This window comes from Sesamum indicum, linkage group LG7, assembly GCF_026168435.1.
Source record: "Sesamum indicum cultivar Baizhima isolate 11 linkage group LG7, ASM2616843v1, whole genome shotgun sequence".
NCBI classification, from domain to species: domain Eukaryota; kingdom Viridiplantae; phylum Streptophyta; class Magnoliopsida; order Lamiales; family Pedaliaceae; genus Sesamum; species Sesamum indicum.
The window spans coordinates 6982633-7005813 of NC_142663.1; the positions used below are offsets into that span (position 1 = coordinate 6982633).

Consider the following 23181-nt stretch of genomic DNA (forward strand, 5'->3'; position numbering starts at 1 on the left):
CGGTCACCTGAGATGGTGGAATCACCTCCTGCACGACTCAGAAGGTTTTGACATTAAGGATTATGGTGTTTCTGTTCCATTTATGAGATCAAATACACATACGTTCAATTCTTCCAAAAAAATTTAAGACGAAATTGTTCCACCCGTCGATAAGTCCACCCTCGTAAACACTAAGTAGTAGTAAATGCATAGAGTTATCGTAAATTAAGATGAGAAGCCTAATGAAATATACTATTTACAAAATCTCGTATCCTCATTTTCATTTATTCTTTCAGTAGTAAAAATGTGTAAAACATAAAATGATAAATTTAACTATATTGTACCATAGTGTTTTATGTTCTAAGATGTGTCTTTTTCTCCTATCACTCATAATAATAACTTAAAATCGACATTTTAAATGCACAAAACATGTGCATCAAATGAAATACATGCAAAAAAATATATATGTACATAATAATATTTCAAATTGAGAAATTTAAGATAAATGTGAATAATATTGTAATAAGTATAAATTTAATATACATATATATTTAAAACAATTGATAATGAAATTTAACTAGCATATTCATAATGAAAAAACTGATATGGTATATGTTTAATTAGATCAACTTTTATTAACAATAATTAATGAATAATTGGTATAAAATCATTCAACATCAATGAATTTAAAATTTTAAAAAACTAAAATACAAAGAAGAAATATTATCAATGCATAACATTACAAAAATAACTAATTATTAACTAAAATAGAAATAATAATATACATAAAGAGAAACCTACAAATAAAAAATGGCTTATCGTATTAAATTGAAATTGCTTATAAAAAATCCAAATAAGGGATTTTGGCAATTTAATTTTTTGTTAATATTGAATTATTGTGTGTACATTACCGTAAGTGATGTATTTACCTTTAAATTTATGATTTTACACACTAGTCTACATAAAATTACAAACATTTATTGTACATCATTGTAAGTAATCCATTTACTTTTAAACACATAATTTTATACGCGTGATGCACGTGAATCACTAGCTCTAGTCTATAAACATTCATTTTATTACATCACAAATAAGTAATACATTTATCTTTAATTGTATGATTTTATACGTGCATGATACGCTCTCATCCATATAAAACTACAAACATCCAATTTATATCACTATAAGTAATGTGTTTAGCTAATATATGATTACTCCACATAAAACCATAAAAACATATTCATTTTACATCACTATAAGTATTTTTTGCATTTACCTAATATATGATTTTATACGTCCATTACACGTGATATACTCTAATCTATATAAAACTATAAGCATTTATTGTACATTGCTATAAGTAATCCATTTATTTTTAAATATATGATTTTATACGTGATATGCTCTGGTCTACATAAAACCATCTAAGCATTCATCGTACATCACTATAAATAATGCATTTACGTTTAAATATATGATTTTACACGTGCATCGTGTGCAATACGAACATAAAAATATACACTCTTCAAACCCTTCAACAATCAAATTATTTTCTCAAACCATCCAAAATCTATCTAGAAACTACTCCAAATATGGACTCTATAGGAGTCCATGAGATGCAACTAAAAACATGATTAAAGTGAAAGGATCACCGTCAAAAGGCAAGGCTAAAATACATCGGAAATTGTTAATCATGACAACATAAATAGGGAAAATAGTCGTAAACTTTTACCCATAAAATGGTAGGAAATTACTAATTCAAAACAAGTTCTATATGTTTAAGAAAATCCAACACTCTCACCCACCCTGCACGCATAAATTCATACATCTTCCTCGCTCCCCGAGTCACTTACAAACTTTGTCGCCCTCTTACCAGTTCCTCTGGAGCTTTCTTGGGCCACCTGAGATGGTGGAATCACCTCTTCCACAACTCGGAAGATTTTGACATCAAATATTATGGTGTCTTCTGTTCCACTTACGATATCAAATAAACAAACATCAAATTCTTCCAAGAAATTTTCAAGGACGAAATTCTTCCACCCGCCAGTAAGTCCACCACCATAACCTTTATAGTGGTATTTAGCCTTCCATATGTTATCTTTGACGCGAAGTTCTATGTCATGGCTTTTGTTGGGAAGATGGAGCCTTGCCCACTCAGCCGGAATTGACTGCATTAGATACACCACAAATGACATTAGAATTGCTAATAATAAGGGGTTGGGGAACATAGAATAATTAAAACTCATTTGGTTCTACATATAAGATTTAAAAGACTCATTTAGAACTACCAATCAGGACTAACTTTGATCATTTTAAAAAAATTGTGGACCAAAATTTATGAGATCGGAACATACGGTTCCAAAAGTGAATTTGTGACTAACTTAGGGTACCAAAGATGAATTTATCCCTATTTTTATTTATAAATTTATTTTATTAATATAATATAAATATTTTATTGAAACAATACGAATCACGTGCGACGGACGTGCTTCTCACTAGTTGAGACATAAAAGACTCATATGGATATAAGCTTTTACCATGAAGAATCCCTTGTAAACATGTGATGCCCGCATAACCACAATGAAACTGTTGTCGGATGAAACGGCAACAGCCATTTGTTGCGCTCTCTGCTTTTCTTCTTCGGTTACCTCCCGTCTACGAGATTTTAGCTGCAAAGGGTATGCACCTCTTGACCCTCGCTTTCCTTCTATTACAAGATGAGTGCAAAACCAAGAACTAGGAGTTTAGAAATAAAATTATGAAGCTTATGTTGTAGTTATGCAAAATTAAATAGAAAGTCTAAAATGAGATCATGAAAATACTTTTTATTCCCCTTCGACTCCTTGAAGTAGATCGACTAGGCTGTATTCTTGAAGGTGGTGTTCGTGCAGCATCACTCTTTGGTTTTTTCGCTCTATGATCATCAGCAACATCATCCGAGGATTGATTGGTTTCATCAAAACTTTCTTCCAAGCTTCTCCTTCGCTTATTGCCACGTGCACTTTCCGTGTGCTCACATTTCTTAACAAAATAAGATGTTGCTTTCTCGCACAAGCTTTCTTGATCAAACATCAAAACCTCAAATCTTGAATTCCCATTGTACTTGAAAATTAAAATATCATTTTCTTCTAGGGAATGGTCTTCAACAAATGCTTTCCAGCCATGTCTGAGAAGCAATATATCTCCGTTTGTCACCAGTTCTACACTCCATTCATGCCCACTTGGGCCTTTCAATGCTACTGATCCTGCCATCTTCTCTCTTAGATTGTTGGCAAACTTTTTGGGGATGGCCTGTATATGTACCCAAAATTGCATTGAATTGGTAATGCAGAACATTTATATTTCAAGAAATCAATTCGTGCAAAATGCACGCACGAGACTTTACAGCAGTAGCATTCATTCAAGCCTTATGTAACAAGCTAATGTAATAACACCTCAAGGATAACAACCAATCAATTTACTTAATAATAGATGTCCGTAAATTTTGGTAGACATAATATAGTAGAAAGAAATCTATTAAATAAAGCGCACAACGATTATACTCAAGGTATCAATTCTGGCTAAACACACCACACTTTACAGCATCAGCATTCATTTTTCAAGTCTTATGTAACAAGCTAACGCGTCCGCAAATTCTGGTTGACATAATAGAGTAGAAACAAATCTATTAACTAAAAGCAAGACATGAGTTTTCTCGCAAAATAGCAGGATATGCCGGTTTCATTTCCTTTTCTCAATTGGAAGTAAATCTCTTCGATCCAACATTTAAAAGCGTTCAAATGCGCAAACGGATCTAGTCTTCTTATTCTAATTGTTCCTAAAATTTATCATAAATTTTGGTGTATCACCACAACCATCAACAACAAATGCAATAATTTCAATTCAGTTCAACATTCAAGGTTTCAAATCTAAATTAAACACAGATGTGAAAGAATGAAATCAAGCCCAACACCCTGAATCTCAGAACCCCCTTTGAACCAATTTTGCCAATTTCTTAATAAAACACACACACACTCACACTGGATCCCCACTAAAATAAAATGATACCAAAGCAGAAAAGATTGAAAATCCCACCTAGAAAACTCCATCTCAGTTCTCAAACAACATATAAAATTGAGAGCAACGACATGATCATTCATGAAACCAGAAACCTTAAACGGCAAATAAAAATGACATGCACGACCAATTTGACTTAGAATTTTCACCCAATTTCTCACCCAAAAAAAGAAAAGGAGGAAGCACATGCAGATGGAGGATAACAAGTTGTGGGACTCACAAGTTGCTGATCAAATCTGCCGGTGAGGACCTGACAGAACTGAACTGTCTGAAAACGCGACCAGTACATGTCTTCTTCCCACTTCCTGCAGTCCATGCAATCCCTCACCATTTTCTTGCTAATCTGCAAACAGAAAACAAGAAATTCAAGGGAAAAAGATGCCTTCTTTAGTGGTAAGAAATAGATCCCTTGAGAATATTAATGGGAGAGAGTGAAGTCTTACAGAGTGTGAGAGCAGAAATCCTCACGCAGCGGTGGGTAAATTTGAGCAGAGTGGTCTGTATTCTGTGGATGGAGGAGGATGTCTGAAAATCTTGGAAATAGAGAATAGAGAATAGAGAGGAGTTTTAAGTTGAGTGTCAAGTTTTGGTGGGAGGGGTGGTGACCGAGTGCTTTTACTCCTGCAGACTACCTTTCTTCTTTTCTAGTTTTTATTTTATAGAAGCAGAAATTGTAATATAACTTTAAAATATTATTTAGTATATTTAAATTTACAAATTCATACAGAAATCATCAGAATATTTTTAAATTTAATAATATATATTTGAATCCACCACCTCATATCTATTTTTAGACCTCGACTTAATTATTAAATCAAAATCTGATCGATTTACACACGGATCTGCTAGATAATATTTTGAGATATTTTCAATTTTTTCAACAAAAATTATTGTTTTTCCTTTTTGACTAATTCATCGAGAACTATGAATTAGACAAAGAAAATAAATTCCTATAATAAACTAAGATTATAAAAGATAAAATTTTGTTCAGATAAAATATATCTTTTGTGCTCCGTTTTCTTAACATTCAATCACAACATTTAGTATATCAAATTTTCAAAAATAATTTTTACTATCGGCAAGGGAAGGGATTTGTGGCGTCGATTAGCAACGAAAACTCGACAAAAGAGGCTAACGGCATTTATTACTATCATATCAGCATGATCAAGTTTTGTAGAGTTTACAACATATTTTTAAAGCATATTACTCTCACTTTTTCTTTCAATGCCTCAAGAAACTATCAATTGTATTAAAAAAAGAGAGAAAAAATGAAACAAGAATAAAAAATCAAAAGATGAAATTTTGGCATGGGAAAGTATGGCCCTTTCTCATTTCATTTTCAAGAAAATATTGCATAAATCTTTCAACATTTTAAAAGTTTTTTAAATGAATGTTTTACTGTTTTTTTGGCGGGAAAGGTGATGGATGAGTCCTTTATTTACAGCTTTATTATGAGATGATCTAATTTTGCACGTCTTGAGGCATCTCATTTTTTTATCATTCTTTTTTTTTTTTCCCTTCATTTTATTACAAATTTCTTTACCAAAACTATGGTTTGAATAATGAGAAATAAATTTTCACGTACAAAAGAGATTTAACACTGAATTTTCCCAAAAAAAAAATGTCATTTTTTATGTCGCTTAGAGAAAAATGATTTGTTATTATCCACTGATTGCACGGACATAAAATATTTGAATTAAAATTATTTAATATTTAAAAATGATTGTTCATGTTTATTTGAATTAATTAAAATAACGGACCAAATGAATCATGATTTAGAATAAAAAGAACTAGAATCCATTGAGGATAGACAGAGCTTTTAGTGTAAATAGATTCTTGTACAATTTATTTTATTTTTATTTTAAATTTATTACTTGTATATTTATATATAGTCGTTATTTATATCTGGAGTTTGGAAGTATGCAATTATATATAAATGGAGCAGGCGTATTTATACATAATTATTATATTTCTATATATGCAGCATTAAATAATATAATATGATCCGTTGCAATATTTAAGATATCATAAATTGAAATTTTATTATTCAGTTAATAAGTTATCGAATTTTGCAGGTCGGTGGAGTGCAATACATTTTCTCATCAGTATGACTTAATCATGTGGTAAAAAAAGACTTTTTCAAAAATATCCACCAAAAGTTGAAAAAATGAAGGTCAATCAATAATTCGAGTATTTTCTATATGAATTAGGGCTGACTCGACCAACCAAATCTACACACATGGCAAGATCTCTAAATACCAACACACCTATGTGGAATGGATTTTCCTTGAATGAGTGCTCTTTAGATTAGGTTTTCATTTCAAATTTGATGCTTGAAATTTAAAGGGGTCTCCGTCAAGGGAATCCTGAATCCCCCTATCTGTTTTTGTCTTGTGCAGAAGTGTTCATAGCCTAATACATATGAAGAGGCACACACCTTCTATTGCCGATGATATATATAGGAAAAAATGCAATTTACCCAATGTGTCAAGTAAAATGAGCAATTTACCACCTACGCAAAATTAAAAAGCAACTTATTCCCTGTATTATCAGAAATAGAGCAAAATACCCCCTAGATTCAGCGGTACGTACACTATAGAGCTTTTTTTTTTTTCGTGATTGTTTTCAAGGAATTTTGTATTTAATTAAAATATTTGATCTTTCAACCATCTTATTGATATTTAGTTGTTTTATACATAACACAGATTTCTAATACACACACAGATATATATATATATATATAATAGTTTATAATATCAGATTATTTGGAACTTTTACTATATGTTACTCTTAATCATACATTTAAATACAAGTTTCGTTAGAATAAAATTAATCCTTTTCCTACTTTTAAATTTATTAACTTTAGTACAAAATACATATAGTTTGAAAAAAATTAACTTGGAATGGAAAAAATAAATCAAAATTTTCGTTCGCTAAAAAGAATATACTTTTTTATTACGATTAATTTAGTATAGCTAAAAAAAGAAAATCATGATAAATATAAATGAACCACAGCTTTGCAACGGTCATTAGCTGTTATTTTTTGCAAGTGTGGACAAAACATAAGTCATGGCTAAACCCACAACAAATGTTTTGAATTGGTTTTGTATAACCGTGCTTAATAGGTTTTGATTTACTACGATTTTTAAATCGTGCTCATTTATAATGTAGCGAGAACTCAATTTTTTTCTGTAATAATATTACATAACTAAACAACAAATGATATGGCTATATAAATAAATCAGAGTGTACCATCTTCTATGATATTATAGGAATAAAACGGATCAAGATTATATTCAATAAAATATTTAAATTATATGGAATTGAGTTTAAATAAACTCAATTAAATTACTTTTGTTATATATGTACACTATTGATAATAGATTATTTGGTAAGTTTTCTAAAATTCACATTTTCTTTTAAAAACAATTCGTGCAAAATAATTATAGTATACTATTATTTTATGATTGAAATATGTTGTACAATAATATTATATGCAAATTTGTTACACAAGTAGTAGTATAAAATATTAATTTATTAAACATAATTTATGTTACATACAACAATAAAAAAAAAAGTCAAATAAAACTTAACAATGAATCAAAATTTAATTTTATGATACATATATATATCTCCTCATTCTTATTTCGATGATTATAAGTTTATGTACATTTTATTATATTGATGCATTGTAATTTGAAAAAAAAAATTATATTATCGATCCTCATTCAAAAAAAATATTTCACATAAATTTAGTCATAATTAAATTAAACCCATAATATGCACGAAATGCGCACTAATATACATGTTAGAATCAATAGTTTCAAATTATAAAATGTAACAACAAATAGGAAATGAAATTAAAAGAAGCCAAATAAATTGAAAACTATTAATATTGCCATTTATATTTATCTTAGGAAACTATTGAAATGTCATTAGTACTTACCAACCAATTAAAATATATTTACGATTAAAAAACAAATCAAAATTCTAAGAATTCACCGTTTGTTCAAAATTAAACCTCCTAAGCCACCCTGCACTTTGAGCATAAACTTATACATCTTCCTCACTCACCGAGTCCATCACAAACTTTGACGCCCTCTTGCTAGTTCCCCTTGATGTTTCTCGCATCACCTGAGATGGTGGAATAACCTCCTCCACGACTCTGAAGATTTTGACATCAAGGATTATGGCGTCGTCTGTTCCACTTATCAGATCAAATAAACATACGTCGGATTCTTCCAAGAAATTTTCCATGACGAAATTCTTCCACCCACCAGTAAGTCCACCACCATAACCTTTGTAGTGGTATTTAGCTATCCATACATTTCCGTTGGCGTGAAGCTCTATGTCATGGCTTTTGTTCGGAAGATGGCGCCTTGCCCACTCAGCCGGGACTGACTGCATTAGACATGCCAGAAATGACATTAGAATTGCTAATAGGAAGGAGGTTGCACAAACATAAGGATAAAACTCATTTGGTTCGACATATAAGATTTAAAGACTCGTATGGATACAAGTTTTTACCATGAAAAACCCCCTGTATACATGCGATGCCCGCATAACCACAATGAAACTGTTCTCAGATGTCTCGGCAACAGCCATTTGTTGCGCTCTCTGTTTTTCTTCCTCAGTTACCTCCCGTCTACGAGATTTAAGCTGCAACGGGTGTGCAGCTCTTGAGCCTCGTTTTCCTCCTACATCAAGATGATATGAAAAACAAGAAGTAAGAGTTAGAAAATAAAATTATGAAGCTTACGTTGTAGTTAAGCAAAATTAAATAGAAAGTCTAAAATGGGATTTTGACAATACTTTTTATTCCCCTTCGACTCCTTGAAGTAGATCGACTAGGCTGTATTCTTGAAGGTGGTGTTTGTGCAGCATCACTCCTCGGTTTCTTCGCTCTATGATCATCAGCAACATCATCCGGGGATTGATTGGTTTCATCGAAACTTTCTTCCAAGCTTCTCCCTCGCTTATTGCCACGTGCACTTTCCGTGTGCTCACATTTCTTAACAAAATAAGATGTTGTTTTCTCGCACAAGCTTGCTTGATCAAACATCAAAACCTCAAATCTTGAATTCCCATTGTACTTGAAAATTAAAATATCATTTTCTTCTAGGGAATGGTCTTCAACAAATGCTTTCCAGCCATGTCCGAGAAGCAACATATCTCCGTTTGTCACCAGTCCTACACTCCATTCATGCCCACTTGGGCCTTTCAATGCTACTGTTCCTGCCATTTTCTCTCTTAGATTGTTGGCAAACTTTTTGGGGATGGCCTGTGTATGTACCCAAAATTGTATTGAATTGATATGTAGAACATTTATATTTCAAGAAATCAATTCGTGCAAAACGCACGCACAACACTTTATAGCAGTAGCATTCATTCAAGCCTTATGTAACAAGCTAATGTAACAGCAGTAGCATTCATTCATACACAACCAATTGATTAACTTAATAGTAGATGTCCGTAAATTTTGGTGGACTTAGTATAGTAGAAAAATATCTATTAACTAAAGCGCACAACGTTTATATTTCAAGAAATCAATTCTGGCAAAACACACCACAGTTTACAGTATCAACATTCATTCAAGTCCTATGTAATAACGCCTCGGAAAATTTTTGTTGACTTATGAACTAACCGCAGAATGTTTACATTTCAAGAAATCAATTCTGGCAAAACACACCACACTTCACAGCAACAGCATTCATTCAAGTCTTATGTAATAACGCCTCCGAAAATTTTTGTTGACTTAATATAGTAGAAACAAATCTATGAACTAACCGCAGAATGTTTACATTTCAAGAAATCATTTCTGGCAAAACACACCACACTTCACAGCAACAGCATTCATTCAAGTCTTATGTAACAAGCTAATGTAATAACGCCTCCGTAATTTTTTGTTGACTTAATATGGTAGAAACAAATCTATTAACTAAGGCGCGGAATGTTCAAGAAATCAATTCTAGCAAAACACACCACACTTTACAGCATCAGCATTCATTTTTCAAGTCTTATGTAATAAGCAAATGTAATAACGCCTCCCCAAATTCTGGTTGACATAATAGAGAGTAGAAACAAATCTATTAACTAAAGCAAGACATGAATTTTCTCGCAAAATAACAGGACATGCCGGTTTCATATCATTTTCGCAATTGGAAGTAAATTTCTTCGATCCAAAATTTAAACGCGTTCCGAACGGATCTAGTCTTCTTATTCTAATTGTTCCTTAAATTTATCATAAATTTTGGTGTATCACCACAACCATCAACAACAAATGCAATAATTTCAATTCAGTTCAACATTCAAGGTTTCAAATCTAAATTAAACACTGATGTTAAAGAATGAAATCAATCCCAATACCCTGAATCCCAGAACCCCTTTGAACCAATTTTGCCAGTTTCCCAATAAAACACACACACTCTCACACACTGGATCCCCACTAAAATAAAATGATACCAAAGCAGAAAAGATTGAAAATCCCACCTAGAAAACTCCATCTCAGTTCTCAAACAACATATAAAATTGAGAGCAACGACATGATCATTCATGAAACCAGAAACCTTAAACGGCAAATAAAAATGACATGCACGACCAATTTGACTTAGAATTTTCACCCAATTTCTCACCCAAAAAAAGAAAAGGAGGAAGCACATGCAGATGGAGGATAACAAGTTGTGGGACTCACAAGTTGCTGATCAAATCTGCCGGTGAGGACCTGACAGAACTGAACTGTCTGAAAACGCGACCAGTACATGTCTTCTTCCCACTTCCTGCAGTCCATGCAATCCCTCACCATTTTCTTGCTAATCTGCAAACAGAAAACAAGAAATTCAAGGGAAAAAGATGCCTTCTTTAGTGGTAAGAAATAGATCCCTTGAGAATATTAATGGGAGAGAGTGAAGTCTTACAGAGTGTGAGAGCAGAAATCCTCACGCAGCGGTGGGTAAATTTGAGCAGAGTGGTCTGTATTCTGTGGATGGAGGAGGATGTCTGAAAATCTTGGAAATAGAGAATAGAGAATAGAGAGGAGTTTTAAGTTGAGTGTCAAGTTTTGGTGGGAGGGGTGGTGACCGAGTGCTTTTACTCCTACAGACTAGTTTTTATTTATAGAAGCGGAAATTGTAATATAATTTTAAAATACTATTTAATATATTTAAATTACAAATTACAATAAATTCATACAAAAATCATCAAAATATTTATAAGTTTGATAATATTTGAATCCACCACCTCATATTTATTTTAGATCTCAACTTTAATTATTAAATCAAAATTCGATCGATTTATGTAGGGATATATGTAATATAAGATATTTTCAATTATTTTAATTTTTTATCATTTTTCCTTCATATCTCATTAGTCCAAGAATTATCAATTGGATAAGGAAAAGAACAAATTCCTATAATAAACAAAAGATAATAATAATATAAGATAAAACTTTGCTAAAGTAAATATATCTTTCGTATTCGTTGTCAAAAAATCTTTGGATTACAACATTCACAGTATTAAATTTTCAAAAGTTACTTTTATTGTTGACCAAGGAGGGGATTGGCGGCGTCAATCGGCAACGAAAACCCCATAAAAGTGGCTACTGCATTTACTAACGATCACCTCAATATAATCTGGTTTCATACGAGTTGCAACATATTTTTCAAGCGGATTAATTTCTTTTATTCATTCTCACAAGAAACTATCAATTAAATAAAGAGAAATAATGAAACAAGAATAAAAAATCAAAAGATGAAATTTTGCCATGGGAAAGTATGACCCTTTCTCATTTTATTTTCAAGAAAATATTATATAAACCTTTTAATAATTTAAAATTTTAAAAAATTAATATTTAGTTTTTTTGGCGGGAAGTCCTTTATATGCAGCTTTGTTAATAAATGCTCTAATTTTGCACGTCTCCATATCTTGAGGCATCTCATTTTTTTATCATTATTCTTTTTTTATTTTACCTTCCTTTTATTTCAAATTTCTTCCCTAAAACTATAATTTGAATAATGAGAAATAAATTTTAACAATAGAAAAGAGATTTAACACTAAATTTTCTACAAGAAACTATGTCTTTTTGTGCAACGTGTGTGTATTTTGAAAAAATGATTAGTTATTATTTGCCGATTGCACGAACATTTAATATTTGAGTTAAAATTATTTAATACTTAAAAGTGACTGTTCAAATTTATTTGAATCAATTAAAATAATTCACCAAATGAATCATGATTCAGAATAATCAGAGCTAGAATTTTTTCAATGTAAATAAATTCTTGTGCAATTTACTTTGCTCTTATTTTTATTTATATATACATAGTTATTATGTATATCTGAAGATTGAAAGTATACGATTATCGAGTAGGTGTATTTATGTATAATCATTATATTTTTATAGACGCATTATTAAAATAATATAATATGATTCATTACAAAATTTAAGATACCATAAATTGAAATTTTACTATTCGAAGGGAGTTTTCTGTTCATAAACGATAACTCAGCAGGGTGGTGAGCGTTATTGACATTCTCTCTCATCACTATGACCTTAATCATGTGGTAAAAATACGATTTTTTCATAAATATCCCTCTAAAAATCAGAAAAAATATCGATTAATCCGAAACCCAAATATTTTCTGTATGGATCAGGGTTTAGTCGACTGATCCAGTCCACACTTAGGACATGGCAATATCTATAAACACCCACTAGAGTCTGTACAAATAGCCAAAAACTATAAAATTAATCCAATTAAAGAAATTTTTATTTAAATACTTTAAAAGTTTATTTTAAATTAGGTTCAAATCGGACAGATAGTTATTGAAATAAATATTTTAGATATGAGTAGGGTCTACATCCTAAAATTTGCATGGGTGTACATATTAATATGCGTGAAATTTAAAATACTAAAATACTTATTTATCCGTTAATAAAATTATAGCTTTGTAAATTTTTACTAAATCGATCAATTATATTTACTCGATATATAAAAATTCTTAAATATGGTACATACGTATTATATTTATTTTTACATATTTATAGTTGGATACTTCTTATAGCAACAACTACTAATTAAATATTTGATAAAATTGATTTGAACACAATGTGATTGTTTAGAAAATAAAAGAGTACATAAGTTTAAGTTAGTTAAACTCAAGGAATAGAATATTTGTGTTTGAATTGAATCATATAAAAGAATCATCGATTAAAGTTTAAAAGCAAATTCAAATGGATAAAAATTTTATGCCAAAGTCAAAATAAGTACTTCGTATTTTTTTAAGGTAAATATCACTTTTGATTCCTTAATTATGCAACTTATTTCGATAGAGTCCCTCAAGTTTCTGACTCATCTTAATCTCTCACCTTTGAAAATTTTATCAAATGTGGTTCTCATCATTAAAACTAACATATTTATCAAAAAAAAAAAAAACTTTGAATAACAAAAAAGTCGAGCTCAATTTTTTTTTCGGTAATATGGTAAATTTCATTAAGTAAAGAAAAAATATAGAGTGTACAAATCAAATGGCAATTGAAGTAGGCCATGGTATCCGCCATACTCTATACAAAGCGATAGTACTAATGTTGTGCTGTGAGGTAATTCAACACTAAGTATACGGAGTCTAAGCTCATCAACAATAATCCAAGCAAGGGACACTACATTGCGAACCAACTGTTGATATTTCCATCGATTCCGTTCTTGCCAAATGTGATACACAAGGTATGCCAAAAGTCGAGCTCAATTTTTTTTCAATGGGGAAATGAAAATGATGTGAGAAGCCACTCCAATAAACACATTTCTTAACATTTTTACTCACAAGAATTATTACTATCTCATATATACCAAGTAATACAAACTTATTATTTTTATTGTCAATAAAGAGTTTCAAAATTTGTAAAAGTTCTATATGTCATAATAACAAAGAATTGAAATATAAACAATCAAGATAATATAAACATTAAACTGCACCAGACAAAAAAGAACGAAAATATAACAAACCAAGATATTACTTTTTGCTTTTGATCTTTTTTTATTCTGAATTCTTATTTATTAATATTTAATTGATAAATTTATTTTTTCTCACCACATTTATTTATATGTAGCAAAACTTTTACAAAATTCATTGAACTTTGACTTTTATTTTTTTATTGTTTACTTTGACTAATTACAAAAGTAAAATTATTTATATTGATATAATCTGATTTTCTAGAAATTCAAAGAAATATTTTCTTTCTCCATTAATCTTTTGCGAATTATAGTCTGTTTAATTTGAAAATTTTATCAAGATGATATCTCATTTGAATAAAATAAAAAATAAAAAGATATATTTCTTTGAATATTTCAAAAAACATTGTATTAGTACTGATAATTTTAATTGTTTAGTAGAACGAACCCAACAAAAAAGATCAATTAAAGTCTCAAAGTTCAAAAATTGAATTTCATAAAAGTTTTATTACAAACAAATGAATACAATTAATAAAAAATAATTTTAACATTAAAGATTAACAAATAAATATTTTATAATGGAATAAAATTAACAAGGGTATTTTTGTTCCAAACTATTTCCTTTTTTGTTTGTTTGGTGCAGTTTAGTATTTATATTATCTTGATTTTATATTTTAATTTTTTATTATCAGGGCACATAGAATTTTCACGGACTTTGAACTCTTCATTGACTATAAAAGTCATGAGTTCGTGTTACATCTGTATAAGGTTAAATAATAATTCTCGCGAATAAATATATTAGGAAATGTGTTTGGTGTCCTATACATTTGGTTTCTTACTTTTCCAAATTTTTTGGGTAAATTCGTCTATTTTGATGGATCTTTAAAGGCGATTCCCATTTTATGGAATTTTCCAATGTGAGGGACTAAATTTAATGAGTCGAAAACTTGAGGGACCAAATTGGATATGTGGCATGGTTGAGGAACCAAAAATGATATCTATCCTACTTTTTTTTTTTTACGACTTGTTAAAATTTCATTCATATCTCGAAATATTCCAGATTCGTAATTGATTAATAACGGTTTGTCATTTGAACAAAGTCAAGATGATTATTTAATTTTCAATGATGGTAATTTTCACATGTTTAAAATTCAAATAGTTTTATTTTATCAAATCAAAAGCTATGAAATATTTTTAATAAATTAATTTAGAGAGTATTTTGCAAAGCTTTTTTGAGACATATTGTAAATTCATATATCTTATAAGATGTATCGAAGAGTTTAAAAATATTAAACTTCATTTTAAAAATAAACTTTTAAAATATTTGAATAAATAAAATTTTAAAACTTATAATATATTGATAATTGAAATAATAAGCTCTTTACACTTTAATAACAAAAAAAAAAGAAAAAAGACTATCAAATTGCAAGAATTTAGAATCATGCACATGTCAAGTATATGAATAACAAAAGTGAATGCTAACAATACATAGTCTTTTAAAATATTAAAATTTAAAAGATCTTATAAATAAGAAAAATGAGTTGAACTTACCTTATCAAAAACAATTATTACATCCTGAATATCTTATTTTAAGAATTTTTTTAAAAAAATGTCAAAGCATTTAATAAAATTTATAAACTTGCAAATATTTTATAAGATATTTTGAAACATTCAAAGCTCATCAAAAACACAGTTAATAACATTTTTTTCTGGATATTGTTGCGCACAACTGCTCCCTCTTTTTTCACAGATACTAAATCGTTTATATTTACCCTATTAGTTACATGTTCTCTTGATACTGTTGCAAAAACATGTAGAATTGCTTCATTCCTTCAATCAAACTTTGATGTAAATTAAATTTGAAAATTTTACTTTTTAAAACTTGGTATAGAAAATTAGCACAAAATTTAATAAATAAGACTCGAACTCCTCTTGATTGTTTTGGATATAACATGAGTAGGATCCGATAAATATTCCGAACAGCGTCTCTAAATAATCATCATCGAAGTGTAGGTCCGAATGAGATAATACCCGCCCAGTGATCGGTCTATCACCAAAATCTAGAGTTAACTAAGGAAAAACAAGAATCAAACCAAACTCAAAGAACTCACTGTTTGACAGGAAACCTCCACTCGGATAAAGGCAAGTTGCTCTTGTCATTTCCAGTTTTACAAGAGAAAGAGCTAATAGAAGTCCTTTTCCACCCTTCGCCGGAACAAAATATAGCACATTCAAGAAATACTTTACATTAGAACAGACGAGTTCAAGGGCAAGCCGGCATTAACCATATATGTGGCATTGTGTGCTTTTGCTTTTGAGCTTTTTGGTCCACTACACAGTACGAGAAGGCAAAATCAAGCTGTTGCAAAAGACAACATATAAACACGAAACCAATCTTAACCGCACAAAGCTCTGATGATGTCTAACTACAAGCTATACACACTGCCTTAATTCTCCTTGCCTTTGAAGCAAACACTTGCCTAAGGTTACTTATGAATATACCAAAGGCCTGGACTGAGTTTCAAGGCAACTAAATTTCATTTACAGATGCAATGACTACATGCAGCAAAAGTTTACAGTTAATAGCGACATCTATAAACCATAAACGAAGTTGTCTTTATCAACTTTCTTTTACTAGTTATTCCATTACGCTTGCAGCAAAACAAGAGCTGTTTTCACCATTCAGGAAGTTCACCCTGCAAATGAATTGCAAGTCATGTTAAGAAGAATATATAGTTTATAAGGACAAAAGCAAGAAAGAACAAAAGAAGGAGGAGACACCAAAGATGTTGAGAATTCACATAGGAGAAAAGAGAGCTCGGAGAAATGTGTATTTGACTTTTTGAAGGTATAGTATTTAGACATATCATCAACTGCAATATTTTCTGCAAATGAAACTTAAGATTGTTTATCTTGATCTCCTGTAAAATGAAGACTATATGAGATAGTAGTCTCTATGAGGCTAAGCAGTCAGTCACCGTACTTCTTTCCTAAATACATTTTGCAACAGAGTGACATAATGGGTCAGCAAAGGCACTTGTTGTCCCTACACTTTACACTGATGGCATTGACAACAATCTCTAACTAATTAAAACAACAGTAAGATAATATAAAAATTCCAGCATGCAGAATACTGACAGTGTATTACAAGGCTTGAATCGTAAGCAAGAACTGTTCTCTGGTGTCGACACAATATGCAGAAAATTACAGTATACTATCAGCTTCTTAACTCAAACTCCCACTATCTCAGATCACTTACTCCTTCCATGTTCCATGGCACCAACCTCCGCCCAGGATCGCTCCCCAAAATCTGTCCACCCAGTCTAACATACCCCAAATTAAATACCAAGATTGTGAAAATATGCATGCTCCCCAAACAATATACACTCTCTAGTCTCTCTATAGCCTCATATTTCTCTATTTTCTCTTTTTACTAAATTTTATTCAGATCCAATCTAGAAACTGTAAGTCCCTTGCTGGACCAGACTTATTTACAGGCCTAAAAGACTAATCCTAGATTAGAACAATCTTAGCAAGTTAAGTGTGACGATGAACAAGTAAGAAATTACAAGGTAACTTATGGTTTCCAAGAATGTCAGTATTAGGCGAAGCAAGTTAATTTTTTTAAATGCCAAATTATGTAAAAAGTCATTTAATTTTTGGAGGCACCAATCAAAATGACGAGATCAGTAAAAGATACCCACAGCAGTTAGGTTACAGATCAACTTTCATCTGGATTTCATGGCATGGGCAAATTCCTTGTTCCATTTTGATAGTTCAACCCTTTCTTCCCGATTCCACATATGTGAACACGCATTTCACATTTCCCAACAAGCTCGAAGATGCAAATATCTCCCATCTGGATGTCATTATCGCGAACGAAAGCCATCCATCCTCCACAGAAAGTGTGCAAGGTCTGCACCTTTATGGTGGGGATAGAATTCACAGTCCAGCATTGTCCATTTAGATTATGAAGAACAATCTCTGTTTTGTAGTTCGGCAGGTGTTCCATGGAAAACTGATACGGAATTTTCTGGATATAAAATTGAGAAACTCTGTAAGGTGACTGATTAGTATGGCACTATGAGTATTGACAAGAGAAACACAAATTAGAGCACATATATAAAGGTTGCCCCAATCCTGCAACTCAGCAGCCATGATAGCTGACAAGATCGTATAAAATAAACTATCGACCTGCAAGTTAGATTAACTAATATAGTATTGGCTTCAATTATGTCCCCATTATTACAGACTAACAACATTTAACCAGTAGGCAACTGCCTCTTGATTGACCGGTCTGATCTTTCAGCCTAGGATAAAGAGTAAAACCAGTCAGCTAAATGTAATTAACAATTTAAGTCGTCCATGATTCTTCTCCCTTTCATATGCAACCAGCAACCTTAAATATTTTGTCACATAAATAGATATAGTTACATAGGACAAGCTCTTTAAGAGTTAAGGAAAATATTTTGTGAGAGTAAAACAACCTCAGATGGGCTTAGTAATAACAATACAATGCTCCACCCCAAGGTTGAATGAAGTTATATCAGAAAGTCGTCGTATCTGTCAATTTCAATGCCCTCTTTCTGTTTCTTACAATTTTTTATGTATAAAAAGATTTATTTATGTATCAAAATAAGTCATTTATGTATGACTATTCAGTTCCTCCATAGTTGACTTCATACGATCATGAATGTCAATGCCTTTTCCTGTTTTAATAGTAGGTTCAATAGGGTTATGAAGAATACTATTTGATTTGGTCTATTATTTTGAGCACAAAAGAAATATTTACACAGTACCTAACCGAAGGTTTTCTCTGCAAGTTAGGCATGTGAATGTGGACAAATATTATAATTTGAAGTTGAAATAAACATATTGAGCTAAACCAAAGTTGGGGGGAAAGAAAGAGGAAGATAACAAGACAGATGGAACTGCTCACCAGAGTGTATGAACCACTGACGTTGAACTTCTTCATAACTCTCACAAAATGGGGATAATTTGAAACAAAATATTGAGCAGCTATTTTTTCTTCTGGTGCTGACTTCATTGACATACAACCTTTAGTGTGAGAACCTTGTTTGTCAAGGGAGCCAAATCTTTTATGGATTTCTGTTCCAAATTTTTGCATGAAAAAGTTCAGCAAAGGCATGTGGCTTTCCCAGAAAATGACAAATACAAGAATCACTTAAGCACAAAAAGTGCATATGTGTTACCTGATTCTGCAATGCAATTGTTCGATTGAGAGCAGAGGGCCGATCCCTTAATGCTATGAACACTTTCACTTATTTTCTTTGATTTACGTCTGGACATTTTAGCCGATGTTGTACAACCATTAGTTAATTTAGCTGCCTCACCATCATGACTAACTATCCCTTCCTTTCCTACTCTAAGAATTCTCACATGCAGCTCAAACTTGCGAACAAGCTCAAAGATGCAGATATCTCCAATATCAATGTTATTATCACGAACAAAACTCAACCACCCTCCACAGAAAGTATGTGATGTTTGGACCTTTGTGGTTGGAATGGAATTCACTGTCCAACTATCTCCTTTTAAATTTCGAAGCACTATCTTTACTTTGCATTTGGGGAGGTGTTCTGTTGCAAACTGATAAGGGACATTCTGCAAAAGAAACAATCAGGAATCAGATAGAATGGAAAAAAAATTATCACAGAGGGAACACCACATCCCAAAGTTATGCAATTAAGTGCCAGCCTTTTCATAAAATCTATTGCATCGAGTTAAACAGATTCTAGATGTAATCAAGCCTCCATGCCTCAAGAAGGCTTAAGAAGATAATGTACTAGACATAGTAGTCAATGGCGCGCGCCATGGCGCATGGCGCAAAAGGCGCAGCCCGTATCGCCCATGGCGCACGCCTTCAGAATGGCTCTGCCATAGCCCGCACCTGGGCGCCTTTTCGGCGCTGCCCAGGCGCGCGCCAAGTGCGTGATGCAAGAAAATGGCCTGGGCAACCTGGGCTTTAGCTGGGCTGCCCAGGCCCATGAATTAAAAATAAAAAAATTAAGTTAATAAACCCTAATTTCCTAAGTTAATTTTTGGCGTGTACAGCAGTACAAGCTCTAATTTTGCTGATTGAATCTTTGAAATTGATGTGATTTTATTAATCTTTGAGTGCTTTAATTGTTCTATTAGTGTTTTTTTTTTGGATGATTTAATTATATGAAGTTTTGTTATGTTCAATTTGTTGTTTAATATGTCTTATTTAACTCCTTGTACATTAATCTAATCAAAATAATACTAATTATATAAATATATAGATTATTTCTTATATTTGTGCCATCCTTTGAAAAGGCGCGCGCCGCGCCGTGCGCCACTGACTACTATGGTACTAGAGATTCATGTACGGTAGCATAAAGCGGGGGATTTAAATGATAGCTACAAATTGGAGTCATGGTCAATATGTACTTGCTCAACATAATTGTCACCAAACGATTTCCGTTAACACCTAGCTTAATTCAAATTGTGAATTAGTTAGAAGTCAACAGCAGACAAAATATTTGAAAAGTAAGAAACGAAATCAACGAAATAGAAGAAGTACTTACCAGAGTGTAAGAACCACTTATGTTGAATCTTTTCATGACTTTTAAAAAATTGGGGAAAGACGAGGTAAATGATCGGGCTATTCTTTCTGCTTCGGATGCTGACAAAAGCATATCTAGCTTGGTGGTTCTATTCCTGACAGATGGATCTGCACAAAAAAGTCCAACCAAATATGTCTCTAATATCCAAATAATCTATTAAGTACCTTCCATGAATAAATTGTATGCATAGTCAAATTGCAACATAAACTTAGCGCCTTTAATTTCTTCAACTTCTATCGTGGCAACAAACCAAGTACCGAATACTAGCATTGTCTACAGCCAGAAATCAGCATCTATCCAAATTTATTACTAATATGTAATTACATATGGTAAATGGCAAAAGGAACTCAAGACTGCAGACGCAAATTACTTACATGCTATCAGAAACTGATAACTTGCAGTTGGCAACCAACATTACCTGGATTGTCATGTGGAACTGCCGTGAGAGGTAAGGCAACAGTGACAGCATTTCTCAAGTTACTATTGCCATCAGCTTGTTGCATCCATTCTTCCACATTTACTGCACTTGTATTGTTCTCGTGGTCTTTACACATGCTCTCGGATTGCATTTGGGAGCATCTCATTTTTTTGGGGACACCTTCAATGATGCTATCTAATAGGGCTAATTTTTCTCTCTCTCGTTTCTTCACTATACTAATATCGTATTTACTTAAATCTTGGCTGCTTTCAGCACTAAATGCAGCTTCCTTTTCGCACAAGCTCCGGTCAAAAATTTGCACCGTAAAATGCAAATTTCCATCGTATCTGAAAACTAGAGAATCACCTTGTTCAAGAAAGTGATCTCTAACAAAGTCTGCCCATCCATCATTGAGGAATAAACCGTTGTCAACTATAATTAAGCCAACATACCAATTATTTCCACTAGGACCAACTAAAAGTGCTAGACCCGGTGCTCTTCCTTCCATATGTTTTATGAAGCTACATGGAATATTCTGAGAGAAAAGTACTAGGAATGTCAGCATGTAGAGTATACTGCACATCAGAACTATCAAAAACCTCAGCTAAAGAAATTAATACGCTTATAAAACATTTTCACACATAGGATGATCATAGTGATATTCTTGTGGTACATTAGGCTCCTTCATACTTTAAAACAATGCTTATCTCCTTTAAGCTACTAATCAACAGTTGACTCTCAATCTATGGTGATTGCTTAATTTGTTGAAAGAAAAATTGCTTGGATCATTGTAGAAAAAGCCATTTACTAGACAAAATCATATTCAGTACTGACGTTTATAGCAACTAAATCAATAAATTTAACACAATTGATTAATTTCGCACATCTTTCATTGAAGATACTGAAGAAAAACAATATGCAAAAAGCCATCACTTTTACTCTTCTTCATTTCCATTTTCACACAATCCTTAACCACCGCCCCCCAACCTCCTCCCCGCGCACATTATCATCTCTTAAACAAAGAGAGTTTTTCTTCCTTAGACCCCATAATCAGTATCTCTAAAACAAAGATGGAAGCATTCTTCTTCTAAATTGATAAACAAATGAGAAAGGAAACTAATTGTTACCTCCTTTTATAGCATATATGCAATTTCCCCACAAGATATGCCACATTATAACCTCTTCTCACTTTTATCAGACCATATACAATTAATTCTTATATGCAAACAAATATTCAAGACTACATTCACTCAGCACTTTCTTTCGATTAATCTCATAAAAAACAGGATGTTTATGGGGAAATACGAAGTTGAAGAAAACCAACTCCCTATACAAACACAAGCATCAGACACTGATAAATTTCATTTCTGAACCCATTCAATACAATCTTGAACCACATTACATCTTAACTCATTTTCTCAATTCGTATAAACACACACACACATTAATCATGAAGAAATTTACAGGTGCGCAGTAGCTAAGCACCCACATCAATACCAAAATACATTCGAAAAATTCAAGAAGGAAAACTTACCAGTCTTTCAGAGCATAGAGAAGGGTCGAAACCCGTAATAAAGTGAGGCCTTCTCAAATCCCACATCTCTCTCTCTCTCTCTCTCTCTCTCTCTCTCTCTCTCTCTCTCTCGCTAAAGAGAAAACCCAGAAAAATTCTTGAACAACATTTTGAAACTCACATATTCTCCAATTGAGATTCTGAATCAGAATTCATAACGATTACGAAGAAACGGAGAATCCAGATAACTGAGTGAATTGGCGACAAGGGTTTGAAGCGAGAGAGAAGAGATTATAATTTCTCTCTGCACATAAATAAATGCAACTCTGTGAAGTGATACACCAGACGCGCCCTTCCGCGCGTGGAAATAGACTTCAGTTTATTTATTTCACCACACTCTTAAAAATTCCATATATCTTTTTATAAAAATTTGAAGAACCTTTTTTTTTTCTCAGAACTATAATTATTTTCATGAGACATAAATTATTTCTTTTTTATAAAATAAAATTTTGTATGTTTCTCCAAAATTGAGGTATTTGTAAATATTGAAAATAAGCACGTATCAGTCTATTGCTAAAAATAATATTAAAAAAATATTTTTATTTACTTTTTTACTTTTAAATATTTTAAATTAAATTAATTTAAAACAAAAAGTATAAGGAGCGTCATACT

At 31.8% G+C, this 23181-nt stretch overlaps 3 protein-coding genes across 4 annotated transcripts; all 3 read right to left on the reverse strand.

The window, feature by feature from the left end:
- Positions 1-1496: 1496 nt before the first annotated feature.
- On the reverse strand, positions 1497-4654 carry LOC105166308 (B3 domain-containing protein REM16-like). Of its 2 annotated transcripts, none has more exons than XM_088882527.1 (5): positions 4479-4654; positions 4256-4378; positions 2802-3270; positions 2517-2683; positions 1497-2147 (listed from the first exon to the last, which is right to left on the reverse strand). In XM_088882527.1, the coding sequence occupies exons 2-5, from the start codon at positions 4364-4366 to the stop codon at positions 1800-1802; spliced, it is 1095 nt and encodes a 364-aa protein (XP_088738653.1). In that variant the 5' UTR covers positions 4367-4378; positions 4479-4654; the 3' UTR covers positions 1497-1799. The 2 variants fall into 2 exon arrangements, with proteins under 2 accessions (XP_088738653.1, XP_011083918.2); XM_011085616.2 differs by having other exon boundaries at positions 2517-2686.
- Positions 4655-7910: 3256 nt separating this feature from the next.
- LOC105166211 (B3 domain-containing protein REM16-like) lies at positions 7911-11120 on the reverse strand. The gene is made up of 5 exons (XM_011085478.3): positions 10950-11120; positions 10727-10849; positions 8848-9316; positions 8563-8732; positions 7911-8436 (listed from the first exon to the last, which is right to left on the reverse strand). Exons 2-5 carry the CDS (start codon positions 10835-10837, stop codon positions 8089-8091), a joined length of 1098 nt encoding a protein of 365 aa, XP_011083780.1. The 5' UTR covers positions 10838-10849; positions 10950-11120; the 3' UTR covers positions 7911-8088.
- A 5232-nt stretch (positions 11121-16352) lies between these two features.
- LOC105166212 (B3 domain-containing protein Os01g0723500) lies at positions 16353-22803 on the reverse strand. Its single transcript, XM_088882528.1, has 7 exons — positions 22531-22803; positions 20997-21531; positions 20540-20685; positions 19187-19595; positions 18913-19082; positions 17678-18006; positions 16353-16669 (listed from the first exon to the last, which is right to left on the reverse strand). The coding sequence occupies exons 1-6, from the start codon at positions 22594-22596 to the stop codon at positions 17713-17715; spliced, it is 1620 nt and encodes a 539-aa protein (XP_088738654.1). The 5' UTR covers positions 22597-22803; the 3' UTR covers positions 16353-16669; positions 17678-17712.
- Positions 22804-23181: the final 378 nt, after the last annotated feature.